Raw genomic sequence first — 22,732 nt, 5'->3', positions numbered from 1 at the left:
TAGCCAGCATTTTAGAGAGCAAGGTACTCTGTAATTGCAGAGCAAATTACATGTAGTTCCTCAGGGGTGAGATTAACCTATGGTAGATGGTCAGTTAAGCTACATCTAAATTGAAGCACAGGCACTTGTTCTAATTGTTTGGACCAAAGCCCATACATAGACATGAGTTTTCTCAAGGCTGTGAGCACAGTAGAAGGGAACTCAAATTGAAGGGGTCTGGTACAGGCCACCTGACAAGAAAGATCTATGTTCACAAGCCCTGGTCTTCATGGGGGTACTTTACCACCCTGATCTGTTGGAGGGGCAACACAGCAGGGTATAAGTAATGCATGAGGTACTTGCCACGTGTTGATGGTAACTTCCTTTTCCAAGTGATAGAGGAGCCAGTGAGGGGAGGTGCTGGACCTTGATATCACCAACAGGGAGGGACTGGTGGGGAATGTGAAGCTCAAGGGCAGCATTGGCTGCAGTGACCATGAAATGGTGGAGTTTGAGATACTCAGATCAGTGAGGAAGTGGCACAGCAAGCTCATTGCCCTGGACTTTGGGAAAGCAGTCTTTGGCCTCTTCAGGGATCTGCTTGGTTGAGTACCATGGGATAAAGCCCTGGAGGGAAGAGGAGCCCAAGAAAGCTGGTTAAGATTCAGGGATCGCCTCCTCCAAGCTCAGGACTGATGCATCCTGGCAAAGATGAAATCAGGCAAGAACACCAGGAGGCCTGTGTGGATGAACAAGGAGCTCCTGGACAAACCCAGCACAGAAGGGAAGCATACAGAGAGTGGCAGCAAGGACAGGCAGCCTGGGAGGAATACAGAGAAATTGTCTTGAACAGCCAGGGATCAGGTTAGGACTGGAACTTGTTCTTTAAGGATTCTTCCAACCCAAACCATTCTGGATTCTGTGAAGTACCTGCTTTATCTGCAGCCTGAGCAACAGCACATGGAGTTCTCAATGTCTGCTTTCAGCATGTGATTTTTTTTTTTAAGTGTCATTATTATTAGCCAAATAAAAAGCTCACTTAAATGAAGAAAAATGATTGTTTGGAAGACTGTAACCCTGAACTGAGGGTGTCTGGTCAATACCTGGTTTCTGAAGGGGTTCAGGACATCTTTCTCAGCTTCTTGCACCCTTTGATGTAATTTACATAATAGTTTTTAACAGATAGTTCATTAAGTAGCTTCTTAGTCTAACCAACTGTAAGCCATATGCTGTTATTTAAGCTTCTCAAAAGTAAAGTGTTATTGAGTGTGTCTTCACTTCTTTTTTGGAGACACTATGGCTTGTTTGACAAACCTGTGGGGCAAAGCAAAGGTTTAACAAAGAATGTGAGTACTGCATCTTCCATTTCACATTTGCTTTTAATTACATTCCATGGCTGCATCTGAAAGATGCAGAGGTTTCATCTGCCACTAGAGTTTGGCAGCTGGCTCTCAGGAGTAACTGTTTTACACCTGCCAAGCAGAGCTGTTCATTAACACCAACAGGCTGTGGTTGATAACACCTTTGTTGTTTCCTGGTTTATTCCCAACCTCAAACATATGATAAGAAACATTTCTGAACATCTGTTCAAAGGAGATGTCAGCGTGTGAAGGAAACAGAGAAGCATCTCATGTTACTGAAGCAGTAGCTGCCAAAATTGACAGAATATCTGGCAAGTCAAAGATAAGCTGGTGAATCTTATAGGAAACAGCGTTTGTTGGATAAAGCTTCCAACACAAGCAAACATTCTGGAAAGCAAACAGGAAGAACTAAGAAGAACCTATTAATATGTCATCAGGGAAGAAATTAATGGGAAACGTTCTGATTTCAAATGGCTGGAAATAATGAAACTCTTTTTGGTAGTAGTTTCTAATGCTGTAAATGAAATAGGCAATTTTATGAATTGAAATTTGAAGTTCATTTAAAATTGAGATGTGAACATTTAAGAAGCACTTTGAGCAGTTGATTCGCTGAAATACTAAGTAACATAGTGGCAGGTTTGCTTTCGAGGAAATCTTTAAAGAGAACACAGTATGGGATAGTTACTAGTGGTATCTAGAGCTATGTTAGGAGAACTCCAAAGACCATTGGGAAAAACTCAGCTCCTGCAGGTTGTCAGCTCCTGCGCATAGAATTGCCACCGGAATATGCCATCTGCTGGAGAAATCGTTAAAAGCACAAACTTGAATGCTCTTTTACAGGGTATGTTGCAAATGGATTGGTAAGAGGCATCTTGAGTAAGAATGACCTATTTACTTGTGAAATACTTCCATTCATTTCAGAGGACCTCCAGTACTTATGAATCTTTCTCATTTGCTGTTTAAACACATGACAGCAGTACACTGATGTCTGGTCAGTGGGTTTTGGGGGTGGTTTTGTGTTTTTTCAAGGTAACTAAGGTACTTTAGGAAAACTTCTGGGATACATCATTAATCAAAGTAAGTTTTGCATGGTAGCATTCAAAGGTACAACTCTCTGTCAGTGAGTTTGTAGACTCACTGGAGGTTGTATAAGCACAAAGACAGGATTACTGATTAGAATAACACTGTCTCCTGATGAAGTTTCCATTTGTTTTGCTGAACAGATCAGTTTTCTGAATAGTTTATTACAAATGAAACTAAAAAACCCTGTGCTAGAACTGACATTTATGTAGTATCCATGTTGTATTGCCTCAGATCCTAGCTTTCGTCTTGTTTCATTTGCAGTAGTGGATGGTGGCTTTCAACTTTCTCTTTACACTTGGCATTTTTTATGGTGTCCTTTATCCTAAAAGTAGCAATTTGACCTTTTAGGAATGATTTCTGGATGACACCACAACAAATTACCTCAGCAGGGAACAACTTTGGGGTTTACCAGAAGAAAAGAATGAGTCACTTCTCTTTTCAGTTTGATGGCATTGTGTGGGTTTAGAGTGCCACAAACTTCTTACTCCAAACCACAGGCAATATTAGCAGTTACTTAGTTAAATACACTGTTAAACCTTTCTGTTTTGCTCAGTAGTCCTCATTTTTTTTAGTTTCATCTTTTGGAGGGCAGTCTGAGAATCCTGTTTGCCATTAAGCATATATCCTGAGAGTACAGAAGGTGAACAGAAGCTGAGTTAGTGTTCTGTTGTTGAAGCTATCAAATACTTTTGGGTTTGTGCTTGCTACATTGGAAGTTCTCAGCTTTGCTTGTGTAAAGGTAATAAAAATGAGCAGAAGATGGTAATAAAACTGTGTTGTGTAATAAAAGATGTCATTGATGATCAACAGTTAACCAGTTTGTGTCTCACAGGTCTTAGAGACCTACATGTTTCACTCTTTTCTTAAAGCTCGTTTGAATAGAAAGATGGATGCTTTTGCTCGAATGGATTTGAGTACCCAGACTGAAGACGACAGGTAAAGTTTTCCCATTCCTTATTCTTGTTTTGAATCTTCTGTTGATATTAGTGATAAAAGTCCTTTTTCTATTGGTATGAGATCAGGTCATCTGTGAATGGGATCGTGACTACTTGGTAGGCTGGTGTCCTCAATATAAAAAGGACGTGGAACTGTAACAAGTCCTGAGGAGGCCATGAGGATGATCAGGGGACTGGAGCACCTCCTGTATGAAGACAGGCTGAGAACATTGGGGCTGTTCAGCCTGGAGAAGAGAAGGCTGCGTGGAGACCTCATAACAGCTTCCAGTGTCTTAAGGGGACTACAAGGATGCTGGAGAGGGACTCTTCATTAGGGACTGTAGTGACAGGACAAGGGGTGGTAGGTTCAAACTGAAACAGGGGAAATTCAGGTTAGATATAAGGAAGAATTTTTTTACTTTGAGGCACTGGTACAGGGTGCCCAGGGAAGTTGTGAATACTCCATCCCTGTCAGTGTTCAAGGCCAGGTTGGACAGAGCCTTGGGTGACATGGTTTAGTGTGAGGTGTCCCTGCCTGTGGCAGGGGGTTGAAACTGGGTAATCTTAAGGTCCTTTCCAACCGAAATTATTCTGTGATTCTATGATCCCATGTCTCATTCCAACCATTCTATGGTTCTGTGATAATTAAGATGTGAAGGGGTGATATGAACATGTCCAGACACGGCTGCTGAAACTGTAAATTGGTGCTAGATTTATAAATGAATACTATTATACAAAAAAAAAAATACTATGTGAGTATACCGAGTTTTAAACCTGCTTATATGTTATTTTTATTTCTCTCAGATTTAACTTGATGTTTCATACCCCAAGAAGGCTGACTATGGAGAAAATGGCTTCGAAACGATTCAGCCCCCAGTACGTGGTGAGCAGGAGGATGGTGATCAGTATGCCTGATCTGCAGGAGATCACGCTGCCAGAGGTCCCTACCAGAAAATCCTCCCTTCGAAAACTAGAAACAGGAGTTGGTAAGGGAAGAATGAACAAATACAGGGTCTTTCCTGTTGTCTCTTTGGGTGACATTTTCACAGGAGCAGTGTCAGATGATGGGAGGAACTGGTGAGCTGAGGCATTTTGAGCTGGGACCCCTCTGTGTTTCTCCATGCCTGTGGAATCAGCCTGTAGCCTGCTGGAAGTTTTACTGTAGGACAAAAGACTGATTTGTCACAGTAGGATTGATACTGGAGAATTGCTTCCTGAGGCCCTAACCATGTTCAGTCCTCACCCACCTTATGTCCAGGTCTCCACTACCTTTAAATATAAGCCTAGCACTTTTAAACAAAGCAAGGCCTACAGGAACTGCATGATGGGTTTTTTTCCCTTTTTTTATCATGGAATCATAGAATGGTAGAAACATAGAATATGAGGTTGGAGGGAACTTCAGGGATCATCTGGTCCAACCTATATAGTCAAAGCATGACCTAGACTAGATATCTCAGTACTGTGTCCAGCCCAATCTTGAAAGTGTCTAACACTGGGGAATCACCACTTCTCTGGGGAGATGATTCCAATGGCTGATTGTTCTCCTTGTGAAAAATTTCCCTCTTGTGTCCAGTTGGAATCTCCCTAGGGGTAACTTGTGTCCATCACCCCTGGTCTTTTCCATGTGACTCCTTGTAAAGAGGGGAGCCTGTCTTCTTTGTAGCCACCCTTTAAATACTGGAACATGGTGATAAGGTCTCACCTGAGCCTTCTTTTCTCTAGGCTGAACAGACCCAGCTCTCTCAGCCTTTCCTCACACAGCTTCCCAGTCCTTGGATCGTCTTTGTGGTCCTTCTCTGGACCCTCTCCACACCTTTTATTTTAAAGCAGGGAGCAAAACTGAACACAGTATTCCAGGTGTGGCCTGACAAGCTGAGTAGAGTGGGATAATGGCATCTTCATCTCTGCTGGTGGTGCCCTTGTTGGTGGAGCCCAGCATCTTTTCTTACTATTTTTTCCTTTTTGAACTTCTCCAAAGTTGCTATTGCCAGATCAGGGGATACTCTGATGGATATATTTGTGTCCCTACCACAACTGTGATTGAATTTCATGTGATGTGATTGGTTGTTACTGTGATGAGGATTGGTTTTGTTGTTGATGGTATCACTGGTTGTGAAGATATTTGCACTTTAACTCACTGCTTACACTGACCAGTGTACCTTTTGTTTGCTTTCAGCTGTGAGAATGCCCTCCAAATCAATCAGTACATTCAAAATCCCAGAAATCCACTTTCCTCTGATCTTCCAGTGTGTTCACTCCTACTACACAGACTTCTATAACCACCTCAGCAAAGCTATAAACACCTTAGCACCTGATAACTCTGCACTGCTAGCACGGTACTTCTACCTCCGGGGACTTATTAGCTTGATGCAAGGGAAACTACTCAATGCACTTTCTGACTTTCAGAACTTAGATAAAACAGACTTGAGAATTTTCCCTACGGATCTTGTAAGGAAAATAGTGGAAACCATGGCTCCTGCTGAGCGCTTGCAAGCGGACCGCAAGCCTGAGCTGAAGAAGCTGATAAGTCGAGTGATGGAAAACCAAAGAGAAGTTATGAAAATAGATGACCATGTAAAAAACTTTGAGCTGCCAAAAACTCACATGCAACTGGATGACTTTGTGAAGCGGATCCAGGAATCTGGGATTGTCAAAGACATAGACACTATCCATCGGTTATTTGATGCCCTAACCGTAGGTGAGCGTAAGATCCATTTTTAGTGACCATTTATCTTGGTGCAATGGCAATTTCAAACCTTTCTTTTTATGAACCAAAATAACTTTTTTTTTGTCTCCATTTGTTTTTAATGTTTACTCAGATTTTATGGAACTCTAAAAATTCACAATTTGTGAGAGTTATGGACAGTTTTATTTAAATAGGAAAATTATGGAGGGTAGATATAATGTATACAGGAATATATTGTGTCTTGAATCCACAATAAAGACAAGGAATCAAGGGCACACAATTTACCATTTTTCATGTTGTGTAGGTGAAGTACTTTTGTTATCTGATGGTGTGTAGTTCTGCTTTGGCCTAGATTAAAAGTAAAGTGAATACTGGACTGTTGTGATTGCTAATGAAAAATACCTCTGTGTTTGAATCGTAGAATGGTGTGGGTTGGAGTGGACCTTCAGAAGTCATCTACTCCAACCCCCCTGCAATGAGCAGGGACATCATCAACTAGAGCAGGTTGCCCAGAACCACCCATTGTAAATGCAGGAGGTAACATGGCAAGGTTGCAGCCTGTTAAAAATAAACTAGCAAAAGATGGTGCCCAGAGAAGCTGGGGCTGCCCCATCCCTGGCAGTGTTCAAGGCCAGGTTGGACACAGGGGCTTGGAGCAAGCTGCTCTAGTGCAAGGTGTCCCTGCCAGTGGCAGGAGGTTGGAACTGGATGAGCTTTAAGGTCCCTTCCAACCTAAACCATTCTGTCATTCTGTTGAAATCTGGAACTCCAGTAGCTACTGTTAAATTCCTCTTGGATGGTCATCATAGCAAAAGGGAAGTTACGTTTCTATCTGATAGAGCTTTCTTCTCTCCTGAATGAGATCCGAATCTTGTGATTAATTTTGAAGAACATAATCTGAGAGTGCTTTTATGAAATACTATTCAGTTCTTTCTGTGCCTGGTTCCTCTGGCACCTCTTGCATTTTGTGGCCACGAAGGGTTAAACATTGGTTGAAACAGGAAGACTTTCTGAAGCCAGAGGTAGCACGTAGCTCACAAGAATTTATGTGTGTTTGAGATTCTGCTGTCCAAACACCTGAATTCTTAGAACAATTAATGACTTTGAATTACTGTTACTGAAGTCTTTAACTGCTACAGCTTTATGTTTTATCCCAGGTTGGTAGGTGTGGGATATAGTAGCATTCGACAAAGAGCTGGAAAGTCATAAGGAAAAGTAGTCAGTTCACTAGGGAAGCACAAATCCTTTCCCTTTAGCTGACTGAATTTTGGGCATGATTTAATATAGCAAGATTGGCACAACACTTGCTCTCTCCCTCCAGAGTAGGGTGCATCTGGCATCCTCCCACCGTACTCTGGCGTACCTATGGCATACACTAACTGCAGAGGAATCTTGCTTTGTCTCCTTTAACTGTTTTCCAGGCCTATTTCTTGATAGTTTTTGTGCCTTGCTTACTCATTTTGCTTTTAGAGGCACGTTTTGGAAGTTGTTTTCTTTTTAAAGCTATATTCTTGTGCAAATCTGTATAATAGTTTCTTACAGCAAATGGGTTTTAATATTTCCTTTAGGTCATCAGAAACAAATCGACCCTGAAACATTCCGAGATTTCTACAACTACTGGAAAGAAACTGAAGCAGAAGCTCAAGAGGTGAATCTGCCACCAACAGTAATAGAGCATCTAGATAAAAATGAATGCGTCTACAAGTTATCCTCCTCAGTTAAAACTAACTATGGTGTAGGGAAAATAGCTCTGACCCAGAAGCGCTTGTTCCTTCTGACTGAGGGAGGACGTCCTGGCTATGTCCAGATTGCTGCTTTCAGGGATATTGAGGTGAGTATCAAGTAATTTCTTGTTCTTTTTCATGCCTAGGGCTGTAAACCATGTTCTGTCCGACAATATAACCCATCTCTCAACTTAAAGTTTCAGTAAGGAGTGTAGGAAACACCTCTGGGGTCAGTAACATAAAGTGATAAGACAAAATCCTGGGTCTGTGGACCAAAAACTTCTGTAATATTGTTTGTTGCATGATGTTTAGTACTTAGATTTTCACAAAACCATCTCTGCTTAACAGTGGTTATGGACAATTGAAATAGAGAAAGTTGCCCTGTAGTGTTGCACCTTACCTTTGATTGCATGGTACATCCTCCTAGTTTTCTGTTTTCCATACCTTTCCAGGATGTTAAAAGCACAACTGTGGCTTTCCTTCTTTTGAGAATACCCACTCTGAGGATTAAAACATTATCAAAAAAAGAAGTCTTTGAAGCTAACCTGAAAACTGAGTGTGATCTCTGGTACCTGATAGTGAAAGAGATGTGGGCTGGAAAGAAAATGGCAGATGATCACAAGGTATAGATATGGGACTTTCTAACTAAACATGTGCTTTCTGTCTGTGTTCCAAATAATTCAAGCATCAATCAGAACTTTGAGATTTCAGCCAACAATAGCTAAGTAATGAACTTACAGAATCATAGAATGGTTTGGGTTGGAAGGGACCTTAAAGCTCATCCAGTTCCAACCCCCTGCCATAGGCAGGGACACCTTCCACTAGAGCAGCTTGCTCCAAGCCCCTGTGTCCAACCTGGCCTTGAACACTGCCAGGGATGGGGCAGCCACAGCTTCTCTGGGCATAATACTTCTGGAATAATTAAAAAGAAATAAAAAAGATACCACATTTAACAATATAGCATTGTTTTTCTCATCTGTTGGCATGGAACTTTTAATTTACTCACTAGTTCTGTGACTGTGTTTCTGAAGTTCACAGTGTGGGAGTAGTGGTCTCACCTTGCTTCAAAATATAATGTATCAAAAGAGTTTTGTCATGCTGGTGCTGTGATGACTGTAGATCCTTTCAACAAATAGAGCAAAAATGCATGCTTCTGCCACAGAAACCTGCAGAAAATGGACCATACAAGCAGGGTTTCCATTTAAACCACATAATTCTTCATGACTGCTGAATTTACTAGTGAAAATGTAGTAATTCAGAGTAATGTATTAACACTGGCTCCTAGCACCCTGCTCCATGACCTTGCTTGGGGATGGAACATGTGATGTTTGACTGAAGTAGCGTGAATTATGCTGCATCTAGTGCTTGTGCTGAGCATGACGTGGGTGTGACATGGAGACTTGTGAGATTGATGAGCAGCAGATTAACTACAGTAAGACTTTTGTCTTTAGGATCCTCAGTATATTCAGCAAGCACTGACAAACGTCCTCCTGATGGATGCAGTGGTTGGCGCCCTGCAGTCCTCCAAAACCATATATGCAGCCTCTAAACTGTCTTACTTTGACAGGATGAAGAATGAAGGTCAGTCACATGGCAGGGCTACAAAGCCTGCTGGGTTTGCATAATCTGTCTCAGCTCTTTCTGTTTATGTTCTGGTTTTCACACTGCAGCAATATAAAAAGATGTTTGACTGCACTTTCACAGATGTAGTTTAGTAAATAGCATTAATAGAAAGCTTAGGGATTTGTTTTTATTCTTCCTGCTGTGCATCTGAACCTTCTGTCTCCATGTTGGATGCTGTGGTTTTGTTTTGGCTGTTTGGACTGCTCGTGTCTTGCATACTTCTGCTACCAGAATGCATACAAATGCTGTTTGGGCTCTCCTGGTCAGCTAATAGAGGGAAAGAAAAGTGAGAGATGTGAATAAATGGTGCAGAATTATTACTTCCTAAGAATTATAGATCGATTTCAAGCTCAAGTGTGCACTTTGTGACCTTTTAAACATCTATTTTAGTGCCTATGATGGTCCCCAAAACAACTTCGGAGACATTAAAGCACAAGATCAATCCCTCAGCTGGTGAGACATTTCCACAGGCAATTGATGTCTTGCTTTATACACCAGGTACAGTGATGTATTACTTGCTTTATGTCAGCCAGCTTTAATTAGCCTCTAAAGCACGTTATCTCCTAACACCTGCTATTGTGACTGCCTCATTTTGTTACATCCTGACATTCTTTTGTTGTGTGTTGCATACTAAACCAGAAAATCATTAAGAAAGAACAGTAATGTTCCGTATTAAGATACTCCAAGGCTTAGCTTCTGCAGTCTTAATTTGTCTTCCAGTGTGTATATGCCTTACAATAGATTGCAGTTATGTTTTATTGTGCCAGTTTCCCATTAAGACTTCAGCCACATTTACTGAGCAGGATGGATGAATGATGCTCACTTTTGATCAGTATTCAGTGTTATTTCTGACCTTTTTGATGGGGGTATTTGATTGAAACACCAAATCAAACACTTGAAATCCCACCCAGACCTACATGCCTGTACTGCTCATTGTACATAGTGTGTGATCTGATGTACTGGTCATGGCATGTAACTTAAGTCCACCCCTTAGAAAACATTGATTTCCTTGTGAACTTTTCTATGATACTTGGCACATTTATATCTGACTAATTCAAAAAGCATTGGAAGAAGAAATAGAAGAAGAGTTAGGGACTGTTTATTGGGTGTGAATTTAGGTAGCAGCCGTGATAGTTCTGGAAGGTCCTAACTTGACCTCATAACCTAACTTGTCCTCTGATGTAAGTTTGTATGGAATTCTTAATATTTGGGCAACTTAAGACAAAAGGAGGAAGGTTAGTGGGATTCCAGAGTTAAAGGGGGCAGGAGCAACACTGTGTGAGTGGTGGGGGTTCAGTGGTGCTTGTCCTCCTTTGTGGTATGGAGGCTTCTAAATGGAATGGAGTAGATAAAATGAGTGGATTTATTAGTTGCATTTCGGGGCTTAAAAGCTTTCTTGCATTCCCAGTTAGCCAAGTACTTGGTCAGCAGTGAAAGAGAGTATCTATGCTCTGAAAAATTTGGAAATGTGAGATTAAATGATGAGGTGAGGTCAAGAAATAGTTGAGAACATGCACGAATTCATTGTGAAAACTGGGTCATTCGTGAACTGGTGATGCAAGTTCCACAGCACAGATGGTTTTCATCCCACATTGTCTCCAAAAGTGGTTTCTTTTCTTTTACCTCATCTCCTCGGCTTCATTTCTAGGGCATCTTGACCCTTCAGAAAGACCTGGCAATGCTCATCCAAAACTGTGGTGTGCTTTAAGTGAGGGGAAGGCAGTGGTCTTTGATGCATCTACCTGGTCTATTCAACAGCACTGCTTCAAAATGGGACGCTCGAAACTGGTAAGACTGGTCCACATATTGCACTTGCTGCTTTAGCTTGGTGCTTTTGTGCTTAAGCCTGTATGACCCTGAAACACAGACATTCCTTCAAAGCTATGGAAAGATACTTGAGTTATTTGGGCGTCAGTTAAGATAAAGAAATGGCCATTTTTGAGAAGAAGGGAAGGGAGAGAAAATGAAGCATCACTGGTGAGAAGTGATAGATTGGATATTGGGAGGGCCTGCTGGCCTAATGGTAGGAATGGGTTTCTGGGGCAGGAAGGCAGATTTGAAACAGTTGAGGACAAATCATAGAATGGTTTAGGTTGAAGGGACCGTAAAGCTCATCCAGTTCCAACCCTCTGCCATGGGCAGGAGCACCTTCCACTAGAGCAGGTTGCTCCAAGCCCCTGTGTCCAACCTGGCCTTGAACACTGCCAGGGATGGGGCAGCCACAGCTTCTCTGGGCACCCTGTGCCAGTGCCTCAGCACCCTCGCAGAGAAGAATTTATTCCTTACATCTTACCTAAATCACTAAGAGTAAGAAATTAATATAAAGAGAAGATGAGCATCTATTCCTGAGAATAGATGAAAAATCATCTTTGCTGAAGACCTGGGTACTGGGACAAGGTGTAAGGAAACCAGGTGGGTGATATTGCATGAGAGACTGTGCTCTAAAAGAAGATGACTCAACCAGCAGGTTAAAAAGTGTTGCTTATGAAAGACAACTGAAAAGAATAATTCTTGATGAAAGGGGAACTAGAACTGCAGATGAGTGAAAAACGTGCAAGAAAAGGGACTGGATAGGTCACCAGTGTGAAAGCTGAGGAATGATGCTGTGGATGAGTGTGGACTAGATTCAAAAAGGGAGAGGTAAAGCTGATAATGAAGAGCTGGATGGAGGAAAGGTGGAAGTTCAGGAGAAGAGTCCGGTACTGACCTATTCTAAAGAAGAGAAAGAAGAGAGAAGGAAAGTTTGGAACTGATGGGACTCGGAAGGGAAAGAAAGGACATTCCAGAGACAATAAAGGAGAAGACAGTATTTTCTTAGACACTGTTTCTAACTGAAGTAGGGGCTGTGTTTGTATCAGTTAGGGTGGCTTCTAATCCAGAGGGCAGAAACACAATGACTTCTGTGGTATAGAATCATAGAATAGTTAGGGTTGGAAAGGACCTTAAGATCATCCAGTTCCAACCCCCCTGCCATGGGCAGGGACACCTCACACTAAATCAGTGTCACCCAAGGCTCTGTCCAACCTGGCCTTGAACACTGCCAGGGATGGAGCATTCACAACCTCCCTGGGCAACCCATTCCAGTGCCTCACCACCCTCACAGGAAGGAATTTCTTCCTTATATCCAATCTAAACTTCCCCTGTTTAAGTTTTAACCCGTTACCCCCTGTCCTATCACTACAGTCCCTAATGAAGAGTCCCTCCCCAGCATCCCTGTAGGCCCCAATCCCTATAGGCCCCTGATGCTCTTTGTAACTTCTACTTTGTTTGGGCCAGGAAACCCAGCTTTGAGTCAGTTACCAGGATAAGGCATTAATCCTGTTTACTGGAGGATAAAGTCAGCAGAGATCAGTCCTTTCTCCTTACTTATAGAGCAGAGCAAGGGATGGAATGCTGGAGCTCTGAGCCTTGATCTCTTACTGTAATCACCAGAAAACTGTAACATCTTAATGTAGCCCTTTTCCATGTTACATTAAAGGGTGATTTATCTGCCAGATTTTATTGAATGCTGCTTTTTCTCCCCAGACTTGTATGATCATGGTGGAACAGAGTCAAGTGTGGATTGGTTCTCAAGACTCCAATATTTACATCATCAACACCCACAGTATGTCCTGTAATAAGCAACTAAATGATCATCGTTCCGATGTTACAGACATCGTTGTGGACAAGAAGAATGGAATACCCAGGTATGCTTAGTTACAGTGTTTTCTCCTTAAATATATATATACAGGCAAATATGAAAGATGCCTCTACCACCAGAGGAGTCATGGACATGTGGAGGATCTTCCTGTGTTAAGTAGAAGCCATTTTATGAAGCTAGAACAGCCAGCCTAGAGAATTTGGGTGTCAGTGAGCAGAGGACTAGTTGAAGATCCAAATGATACAGTCAATCCATTCAATTCAATTGTGCTCTCACTGACTGAAACAAAGGCAAAAAGTTAACTCGTGCTTGAAGAAGAGGAAATCAGTGAGTGTTTTTCCTAGATGTTAGAAGGAATGTGTTGTTTGGAACAGAGATGCTTATGCTGCTAACATCAGCCTTCATTTAGCCTGGTTTTGTAGCTCCCATATTGTAGTTGGTAAACTAAGAATTTCCTTTTGGAAGAGAGAGCATTATGTACTTTGGAACAAAGAGGATAAAGGAACGCTTTTCTGGCCAAGGATGAGAATAGCCAGGAATTGGCAGCATCCAGTGCTGAATCAATACAGATGCAGTTTAAAGACACTTCACTTCTGCTTTGAGCACATCATCAACTGGATGTTTGCAGCATGCTTCTGCATTTATCCTGCCTCTTCATAACAAATAATACATTTGTTGTTTTGTCCAGGCAAAATGCTTTTGGTAGCACTGGAAAGAGTGTTGGCTGGAGGCCTTAACCTGTGGTCTACCCATGGGAGCAGCAACTCCAGGCCAGACCAGACCAGACCAGACAGCAGCCATAGCTCTGCCAGTGGGGCAGTGGGTGGAACTGGGTTTAGGGGGAGGTTTGCTTAGGGTTTGGAACCTTCTGAAATAGAAGGACATGGAGCTGCTGGAGTAAGTTCAGAGGAGGCCACGAGGATGATCAAGGGCTGGAGCACCTCCTGTATGAAGACAGGCTGAGAACATGGGGGCTGTTGAGCCTGGGGAAGAGAAGCTGCGTGGAGACCTCGGAGCAGCTTCAAGTGTCTGAAGGGGGCTACAAGGATGCTGGAGAGGGACGCTTCATTAGGGACTGTAGTGACAGGACAAGGGGTGATGGGCTCAAACTGAAACAGGGGAAGTTCAAGTTAGACATAAGGCAGAAGTTCTTCACTGTGAGGATGCTGAGGCACTGGGCCAGGGTGCCCAAAGAAATTGTGAATGCTCCATCCCTGGCAGTGTTCAAGGCCAGGCTGGACAAAGCCTTGGGCTATGTGGTTTAGTGGGAGGTGTCCCTGCACATGTCAGGGGGTTGGAACTGAATGATCTTAAGGCCCTTTCCAAACCATTCTGTGATTCTGTGAGCCAGAGCTGTTGGTTGCTTAAATGAACATTCAGCTGTCTAGAGCCAGCTACTTAGAATAAAGTGAGGGAAGAAGAGAAATTTAGACCCTTCCTAGGCACTTTGGTGGCAGAGGTTGGACATGCTCCTTCCACTCAAGACTCTGGTCACCTTATTTGAAAGACTTGAACCGATCTAATAGTTTACTGTTGAAATAATGCCAGCATCTGGCCTTGAAGCCTTCTGGACTTCAGTCCAGTTTCTGTTAGAAATCATTCCTGTGCTTTACTCTTCCAGTGTCTGAAATGAAGAACATTCATTTGGCTTACTATACGATTGGTTATTTTGCAAGTAACTCTTCTGTGCATGCCCTCTGTTCTGAACCCAAATGGGCACTGGACTATTGTTGTTACTCTTTAATCTGTGCCAACAGTGATGCATACTCAAGCAGTTTAGATGGAACAGTGATTGCTTGGAACATCAGCACTCTGAAAGTTAACCGTGTCTTCCAGCTGCCCTGCCAAAATCTCACTTCTATCAAGCTTCATAATGACCAGCTGTGGTGCTGTAAGTTCATTCCTCAAATAGTAAAAGCCATAAAGTACATCTTCTCATAACACACTGTTTTATTGGACAGAACAATGCATTGATCTCAAAGTCATGTGTACATGATGTTCTTCCCCCATTCTCTGCATCATCTGTTTAAGCAGCATTTTGTAGATAAGGTTTCCAAAACTCACAGATGGCAACTCCAGGTTGCCCAGAGAAGCTGTGGCTTCCCCATCCCTGGCAGTGTTCAAGGCCAGGTTGGACACAAGGGCTTGGAGCAAGCTGCTCTAGTGGGAGTGTCCCTGCCTGTGACAGGGGTTGGAACTGGATGAGCTTTAAGGTCCCTTCCAACCCAAACCATTCCATGATTTTCAGTACTGCCATACACAGGAACCTGGATCCAAACATAACAGAGCAGCAGCTAAAGCCTTGGGAAGTGCCTGGTCCTGCTATGGGCAGCAGTGGTGTTGCTGTGCTGGGTTTAACTTCAGCCCTGTTAACTTCATAGCACAGACACTTGGTCTCTGTTCTACAGATGAAGACAATTGTGTACTTGAGAACCCAAGTATGAGATCCTAATTTTAAGGAGTTTATTTCTTCTCCTCTCATCATTTCTGGGCTCTTAAGCTGACAGAACCACAGAACAACAACCAGCATTTGGAGAAAGAGCAGACCTAAAAACTAGGTGCTGGTGAAAACCAGGCAGAAGGACCTCAAAGATTTCACTGCTGATTAAGAAACAAGACAGTTGTTAGATGCATTCATTCTAGTTTGTCTTTTTTCTCCACAGTTTCTAAAGTTGGAGGAAATAGTTACTTCTGTTACTAACTCTTTGTCTTTAATCTTGAAGGTACTGGAAGTTGCATACTCGTAGTGTCAACGCATGAATTTCAACTACAGCTGAAAATTGAGCATCACCTGAAGGATGTGTGCTCCTATTTCCTTTGCTTCCAGCTCTTTCTCGAGGTATTCTATTTAAACTGCTAATAGAGTTTGAAGGAAGCATTACAAGCCATAGTTACTTGCTACAATATACTTCCTGTCAGCTGCGCTCATGTTAAATGTCTCTTTCCTTGCTTTAGAGAGATGAAGTGTGGGCGTCTTACTCAGGGAGTAGTGACCTGTATATTTGGAACACCAAAGACTTCTCAAGTCCACCTCAAAAGATTCATCTTCAGGACTGCTCTGAGATCACTTGTATGATAAGAGTTAAAAATCAGGTGAGAGACATTTGGACTGGTTTAAATGTTGTGGGATTCTTTACTAAAGACCAGGTTGGATGGGGCTTGGAGCAACCTGCTCTAGTGGAAGGTGTCCCTTCTAGTGGAACCAGATGAGCTTTAAGTTCCCTTCCAACCCAAACCACTCTGGGATTCTATGATACTTAAGAACTTTGTTCCTTTCCTCTTCCACTTATTCCTCACTCCGCTCCACTTAACTGACACTGAAGTCCACCTCGTAGATACAAAAGGAACAAGTGGACAGTCTCCCTGTGTGATCCATCTTCTGAGCCTGAGGGTTCATCTTTCAGTTCAGCAGCCTCAGTTGTCCAAGGGGGAGCCTGAAGTCTGTGGTCCTGGGAGCACCCGTGCTCCTCTTCTACACAGCACTGCACTTACTGGGAATGAGCTTGCAGCCTGGTAAAGAGTAAAAGCATTGGTGGGGTTGCCTGCTACAGGCTTGAAGTGCACCTCTGCCTCAGGTTTCTTATCTATTTTTGGCCCCATTCTCTGTGGCTCTGATTTCATTCTGAACTTGCTGGTGCCACAGTTTCCTGTATTAGCAGGTTCCAGAAGTTCACTGCCAGCCATGTTACAGAGAAGTACTTTAACTGAAGCTGGACTCTTGCTGGTTTCCCTCACTTCTCTCTTGTGGGATGTGTTAAACAGTGGTTCTACATTTACTTCTCTGCCCTTCTGTGATCTTGTAGACCTCGCTGTGATTCTCCTTAGCTGCCTTCCCTCCAGCCTATGGAATCCTGGTGTTTCCATCTCTGCTCATATGGTAACTGTTCCTTTCTTTAGGGTTTTAGTTACTCTTCCCTGGGTTTCCTCTGCTCTTGCAACACCCAGCACTCGAGGTATAGGCACATTGTGGTTAGTACAGTGGGAAAGTGACGCCTTCTGCCTTATTCTCTGCACTGGATGTGTAGAAGCAGAGGCAAAAGGAGTCACCAAGGCAAAATTGGGCAGGAATCTGACAGATGTAGACATCACCATGTACACAGGAACTTCCCAGTGTTCCCTTTTCCAGCCCTCACTATATCAATGTAGAACACAGAACTCCTCCACTGTGTCCTAGACTGAAAAGTAAAGCAGTACAAGTGATTGTGGCCTGGTTTCTGTTTCTCCTCCAGATGTGGGTTGGCAGCAGTGCAAGGCTGCAGGGCAAAAGCAAAGGGAAGATCTATGTGGTCAGTGCTGAGAAGAAGACTGTGGAGAAGGAGCTGGTTGGGCACGCGGACACGGTGAGGGCCCTGTGCTCAGCAGAGGACAGATACGTCCTCAGTGGCTCTGGAAGGGAAGAAGGGAAGATTGCCATTTGGAAAGCTGAGTAGTTAAGCTATCCCAACTCCATCTGCCTGTCTGGAAGAAGGGAAGTCCTCAGGCTGTGTTGACTCCAGCATTTTGCATGTATTTCAACCCGTTGTCAGTGTTATTCTGTATTTATTGAGTTAGTTTAGTCCCTACATTGCTGTAGGAAATGGCAATAGAATCTCTCCTCACACCTTGTGCTGCTCCTGCACATTGGATAAAGAAAGGGAAATGTGAAAAGAGGGATGTTTGGCTTTAAACTTGGCCTGTGGTGCTGGGAAGGGTTGGGGTTAGAGGCCAGACTGAAGCCAGCTCAGTAATTCCACTGGAGCTCTTCCTGGGCAGTGCATGGAATGCCTAAAAACTGGGATTCAATACTCCCTCTACAGCCTGGGATAGCTGGAAATGGTCACTGAAAAGAGTATGTATGTATGTGTATGGCGATGTATTTGAGATGTAGACACTGACAGGCTCTCCCTGACAGCACTGCAAGCTCCCTGCTGCTGAAACAAGACCCTGGGATGCTCCTAATGCTGTTTTACCTTTTAAACTTGGTTTTCCTTTCAAAACAGCACACAGCACTTGGCATTTGCAAGTTTGTGCAGCTGAGCTTTAGGGATGTTTCATCTGTACCACTTATTTATTTCATTGCCATGTATATTATATATTATACGTGCTTTTGGAAGCAACCAAGAAACCTCTGCCACTCCTCCCTTCAGTTCCTGGCATCAGAGGAACTGCTGCTACTTTATGTAGAACCCATGGAGTCCTCAGATTACTCCTTAGTTACTGAAACAAGCATCATCCCATTGCAGCCTTGAGGATTCCGAGCAGCATTCCCGAAATCACTTCCTGCTGTACATTGTTTTCTCCATTCATGACCATTACCTACAAGTGAACCAGTGCAAAAGAGCTGTATGTGTGTTATCAGTGCTGAGTAAAGTGAGATACAATATTTAAGATACTGTAAATAGAAGGAACAAATGGGCTGCTCCTGTCGGTGGAGATGGACCAGTGCAGGCCCAATACAAGTGTAAACTACTGGAACTACTGTGTGAAGTCTTAACTCTTCCAATGTACTGATGAAAGGTTTTATCATAGGATGATAACTGAAGTTTTATATCTCTAGTTGTTTTATTGTCAATGTAAGGACATTAAACACTACATTGACCTGTCTTCTCTGTCCTCTGTTCCTTTGTCACTCAAGGAATGTCGATCCTGTTGATCCAGGAATGATGATTTTTAGCCCTAATCCCACCCTCTCTGTGTGCTGTGGAGAGCAGTTGCCCGTTTCCTTTCTCTCTACACATTCTCCTTTCTAAAACCAGCTTCTGCTGGTGATTTATCCTCCTGGCTGTGGCTTCCAGGTTCCTCATTTCCTCCCTGGTGACATGGAATCATTCACACACACACAAGCGCTGTGCAGGAGTGTCACTTGCTGCAGGTGACCCCAGTGCCACCAACCTGCCACTGCCTGGTGTGTCCTTCATTCCTGACAGCCTTTAGACCTGGGTTTGCTTCTCCATGGGTTTGTACCCAGCTGGTGGAAACAGGAGGTGACAGAGCTGAAAATGGCCATGTTTATGGCCATTAACAGACTCAAAAGGAATGTGTTGAATAGGAATGTGATCTTGGACACAAGCCTTTGCCTGTGAGGGTGCTGAGGCGCTGGCACAGGGTGCCCAAAGAAGCTGTGGCTGCCCCATCCCTGGCAGTGTTCAAGGCCAGGTTGGACACAGGGGCTTGGAGCAAGCTGCTCTAGTGGAAGGTGTCCCTGCCGGTGGCAGGGGTTGGAACTGGATGAGCTTTAAGGTCCCTTCCCTGTTCTATGAGTCCATCATTCATCGAGTGTTGCCTCCTTTATAAAACGCTGCTTTCTTTAGCACCAGCTGTTGAACACCAGGGGATAGGGGAAGTCTTTCACCACATCAGACCAGACCATGAGATACAAACATCCCTCAACACTAACCCATCCCTGGGGCAGGAGGACCAGCAATTCCAACCCAGCTGGTGTGAGGAGCAGTGGTTTGTCCCTCCTGGAGCCTCAGGTACGTGCTCACACATTGCAGCTTTGCTTCAGGTTAGAGCTATGGAGACGAACCTGCAGGAACAGCGCAGTGGGGTTTGGGTCAGGTTCCAGTTCCACCTTGATGATGGGAAGGTGCAGGGGAAGGGATGCACAGATTCCCTGTGGTCCTCATTGCTCCTCTGCTCCAAGTCCTCTGAGGGCTGATCCTGATGATACTTGTGACTTCCATGTTCTCATCTCTCTGTTGTTTCACCCTGGGGTGAGCTCTTTGAGGCCACTGTGGTTGTGCCCATGCAATGCTTTGCATGGGGCTGTGCTGGCCCATGGGAAGGTCTCCTGCAGCTCAGGATGCTGGAAACTGGCACTTGGATGGGGTAAAACTATTGAGGCCTTTTGTTACAAAGCTCTGAAGGTTTTCACTCGCAGCCCAGAAAGCCAGCCGTATCCTGGGCTGCATCAAAAGGAGCATGACCAGCAGGTCGAAGGAGGTGATCCTGCCCCTCTACTCTGCTCTTGTGAGACCTCACCTGGAGTATTGTGTGCAGTTCTGGTGTCCTCAACATAAAAAGGACATGGAACTGTTGGAACAAGTCCAGAGGAGGCCACGAGGATGATCAGGGGACTGGAGCACCTCCTGTATGAAGACAGGCTGAGAAAGTTGGGGCTGTTCAGCCTGGAGAAGAGAAGGCTGCGTGGAGACCTCATAGCAGCTTCCAGTATCTGAAGGGGGCCTATAGGGATGCTGGGGAGGGACTCTTCGTTAGGGACTGTAGTGACAGGACAAGGGGTAACGGGTTAAAACTTAAACAGGGGAAGTTTAGATTGGATATAAGGAAGAACTTTACAGTAAAGAGGCACTGGAATGGGTTGCCCAAGGAAGCTGTGAATGCTCCATCCCTGGCAGTGTTCAAGGCCAGGTTGGCCAGAGCCTTGGGTGACATGGTTTAGTGTGAGGTGTCCCTGCCCATGGCAGGGGGTTGGAACTGGATGATCTCAAGGTCCTTTCCAACCCAAACCATTCTGTGATTCTATGATTCTGTCTGAGGTTGTCTCTCTCAGAACATGGTTGCAGGCTGCATGTGAACAGGACCCGAGGTTTACACGAGGCCCAACCAGAGCCCCTGCAGCCAGCAGGGAGCTGCTCTGGGTGTAAGGCAGGGGTTGTGTTGTGTGACGCTCCCATTGGTGATGAGAAGGTCGAGAGCCTCTGCGTAAGGATGAAGGGGAAGGCGAATAAAGCCGATGCTGTTGTGGGAGTTCACTGAGCCAGGGGAGCCCCACGTGGAGCCCTGTGTGTGCAGCTGTCACCTCAATAGCAGGAGGACATCAGACCATAAAGGGGTGTCCCGAGAAAGGCCTCGAGGGCAAAGACTTGTGAGGGGCAGCTGAGGGTGACCCCATTACTGCCTACACCTTCCTCAAGGGGGGCACTGGAGGGAGGCGCTGATCTCTCTGGTGACCAGCGATGGGACGCAGGAAATGGGATGGAGCTGGAACAGGGGAAGTGCAGATGGACATCAGGAAAAGCTTCTTCATGGAGGGGGTCGGTCGCTGGAACAGGCTCCCCGGGGACGTGGTCACAGCACAGAGTCAGAAGTGAAGGAGCACGTGGTTGATTCTCTGTGCTGCACGGTTCAGTTTTAGGTAGCCCTGTGAGGGGCAGGGGATTTGGGCTCCATGGTCCTTATGGGTCCCTTCCCACTGGAGCTGTTCTGTGCCTCAGACCAAGGGATGGCAGCGTTTGTTTGATGCCAGGAATAACCCAGCTGCAGCCAGGAGCTGCTCAGGAAGCGAGGCTGTGTATGGAGGTAGGAAACAGCCCCTTCCTCTGCCTCCACCCGGCCCCCATGGGCTGCTGTGGGTGTATGCACAGGCCAAGGCCCCTTCTCCTCCAGCACAGATTGAATCTGCCTGTTGCTGCCAGCTCTTCAGAGGGGATGAAGCAAACCCCATCCTCACCCCTCCAGGAATCACTTCCCTCAGTTGCTGTTTCTGCCTCGGTTTCCAGCTGTGTCGCGCTGATGTGGGTCCCAGCTGCTGCTTGGGGGCAGAGGACAGAGCAGGACGTGACCTATGGATTGCCCCCCATGTCTGCCTCTTCCCCAAAGGTGCCTTACCCCAGTGCCTCAGCACACGTCCCCTTTGTGCCACCCTGGGTGCCAGAACAAATCAATGCTGCTTGGCACCACTGCAGCTCCCAGGGCCACAAAAGGAGCCAAACGCTGCCCTTGGCTGCAGTATTGGGGCCCTGTCCTGGTGCACCATGGCTGTGTCCCTCCAGGGCTGGTTCCCTGCTGTGTGCCTGCTCCCTGCTCCTTTTTGGGGTGTGAAGAGCGGCCCCGTGCGTGGGACCCCAGCTCGATAGTGTTTGTGCTCTCACCATTGTTCAGGTGGTGGACAAGGGATGAACATGGAGATGAGCCGGGGATGGACATGGATGAAAGCCCCCGCAGGCACATCCCATGTCCCTGGTGAGCTCTGGGCTCATGCGTGCGCTGTGCAGCCAGGCTGGAGCTGATGGGGAGCGGGTCTGGGAGTGCTGCCTGCATGGGCACAGCCATGCAGGGTGTGCAGGGGGTCTGATCCTGTGGGACACAGCGCATTGGGGTGCTCAGCAGAGCAGCAGCAGCCATGCAGAGGTGGGACGAGCAGCCATTGGGTTTCCTCTGTAAACACCTCACAGCAGCCCTTGGCAACAGGCGCTCTTACAGCCCCTTCCAGTGCTGAGGGCTCATGGTGTCCATGGGGACCAGATGCCAGCCATGCCCTCAGGATGGGAGCAATGCCCCTGTGGCTGCTGCAGACCCTGAGGGATGCAGGGACTGCCCTATCCCAGTGTTCAAGGCCAGGCTGGACATGGGGGCTTGGAGCAAGCTGCTCTAGTGGAAGGTGTCCCTGCCCAACTGGATGAGCTTTACGGTCCCTTCCAACCCAAACCCTGCACTTCACTTGTGCCAGGAGAACACAGGGATGTCAGGGCCATCTCTGTCCCTTAACTCCCTCTTTACTCCCTCCTTGGTTCCACCCAAACCCCACTCTGGGGTGAGCTTCTGCAGGGTTTGTGAACTGTGACACCCACGTCAGTTCACACCCAGGAGGGGCACCGGCTCCCTCCTCACCTCCAGCACAGGGCCAGGAGCCACCAGCTCTTACTGAAATGTTTATTAAGATCGAACTCCAGAACAAGGGAGCGAACACAATGCGTGTGTGGAGCAGAACGGTTCTACATCGATTCCTCCTCTCTATGCAGACATGAATAAACCAA

General features: G+C 45.2%; 1 protein-coding gene across 2 annotated transcripts in view; it reads left to right on the top strand.

Annotated features, from left to right (window-relative positions):
- DENND3 (DENN domain containing 3) overlaps nt 1–17,860 on the top strand; it is a 410,308-nt gene extending 392,448 nt beyond the window's left edge. For both annotated transcript variants that reach the window (XM_061447632.1, XM_061447633.1), the window contains 13 exons: nt 3,256–3,359; nt 4,163–4,344; nt 5,535–6,056; nt 7,613–7,875; nt 8,221–8,391; nt 9,220–9,349; nt 9,782–9,889; nt 11,040–11,179; nt 12,917–13,077; nt 14,789–14,922; nt 15,755–15,870; nt 15,987–16,124; nt 17,261–17,860. In XM_061447632.1, the coding sequence (XP_061303616.1) occupies nt 3,256–3,359; nt 4,163–4,344; nt 5,535–6,056; nt 7,613–7,875; nt 8,221–8,391; nt 9,220–9,349; nt 9,782–9,889; nt 11,040–11,179; nt 12,917–13,077; nt 14,789–14,922; nt 15,755–15,870; nt 15,987–16,124; nt 17,261–17,461 (2,370 nt within the window). In that variant the 3' untranslated portion in view covers nt 17,462–17,860. The remainder of the gene's footprint in view (nt 1–3,255; nt 3,360–4,162; nt 4,345–5,534; nt 6,057–7,612; nt 7,876–8,220; nt 8,392–9,219; nt 9,350–9,781; nt 9,890–11,039; nt 11,180–12,916; nt 13,078–14,788; nt 14,923–15,754; nt 15,871–15,986; nt 16,125–17,260) is intronic.
- The last annotated feature ends 4,872 nt before the right edge of the window (nt 17,861–22,732 follow it).

This window comes from Pezoporus flaviventris, unplaced genomic scaffold (assembly GCF_033815535.1).
Source record: "Pezoporus flaviventris isolate CSIRO_AGI_PZ_B2104156 unplaced genomic scaffold, CSIRO_AGI_Pfla_v1 ptg000007l, whole genome shotgun sequence".
In the NCBI taxonomy this organism is placed as follows: domain Eukaryota; kingdom Metazoa; phylum Chordata; class Aves; order Psittaciformes; family Psittacidae; genus Pezoporus; species Pezoporus flaviventris.
Note: the sequence above shows the minus strand (reverse complement) of the source record. Positions and strands in the feature narration are given on the sequence as shown.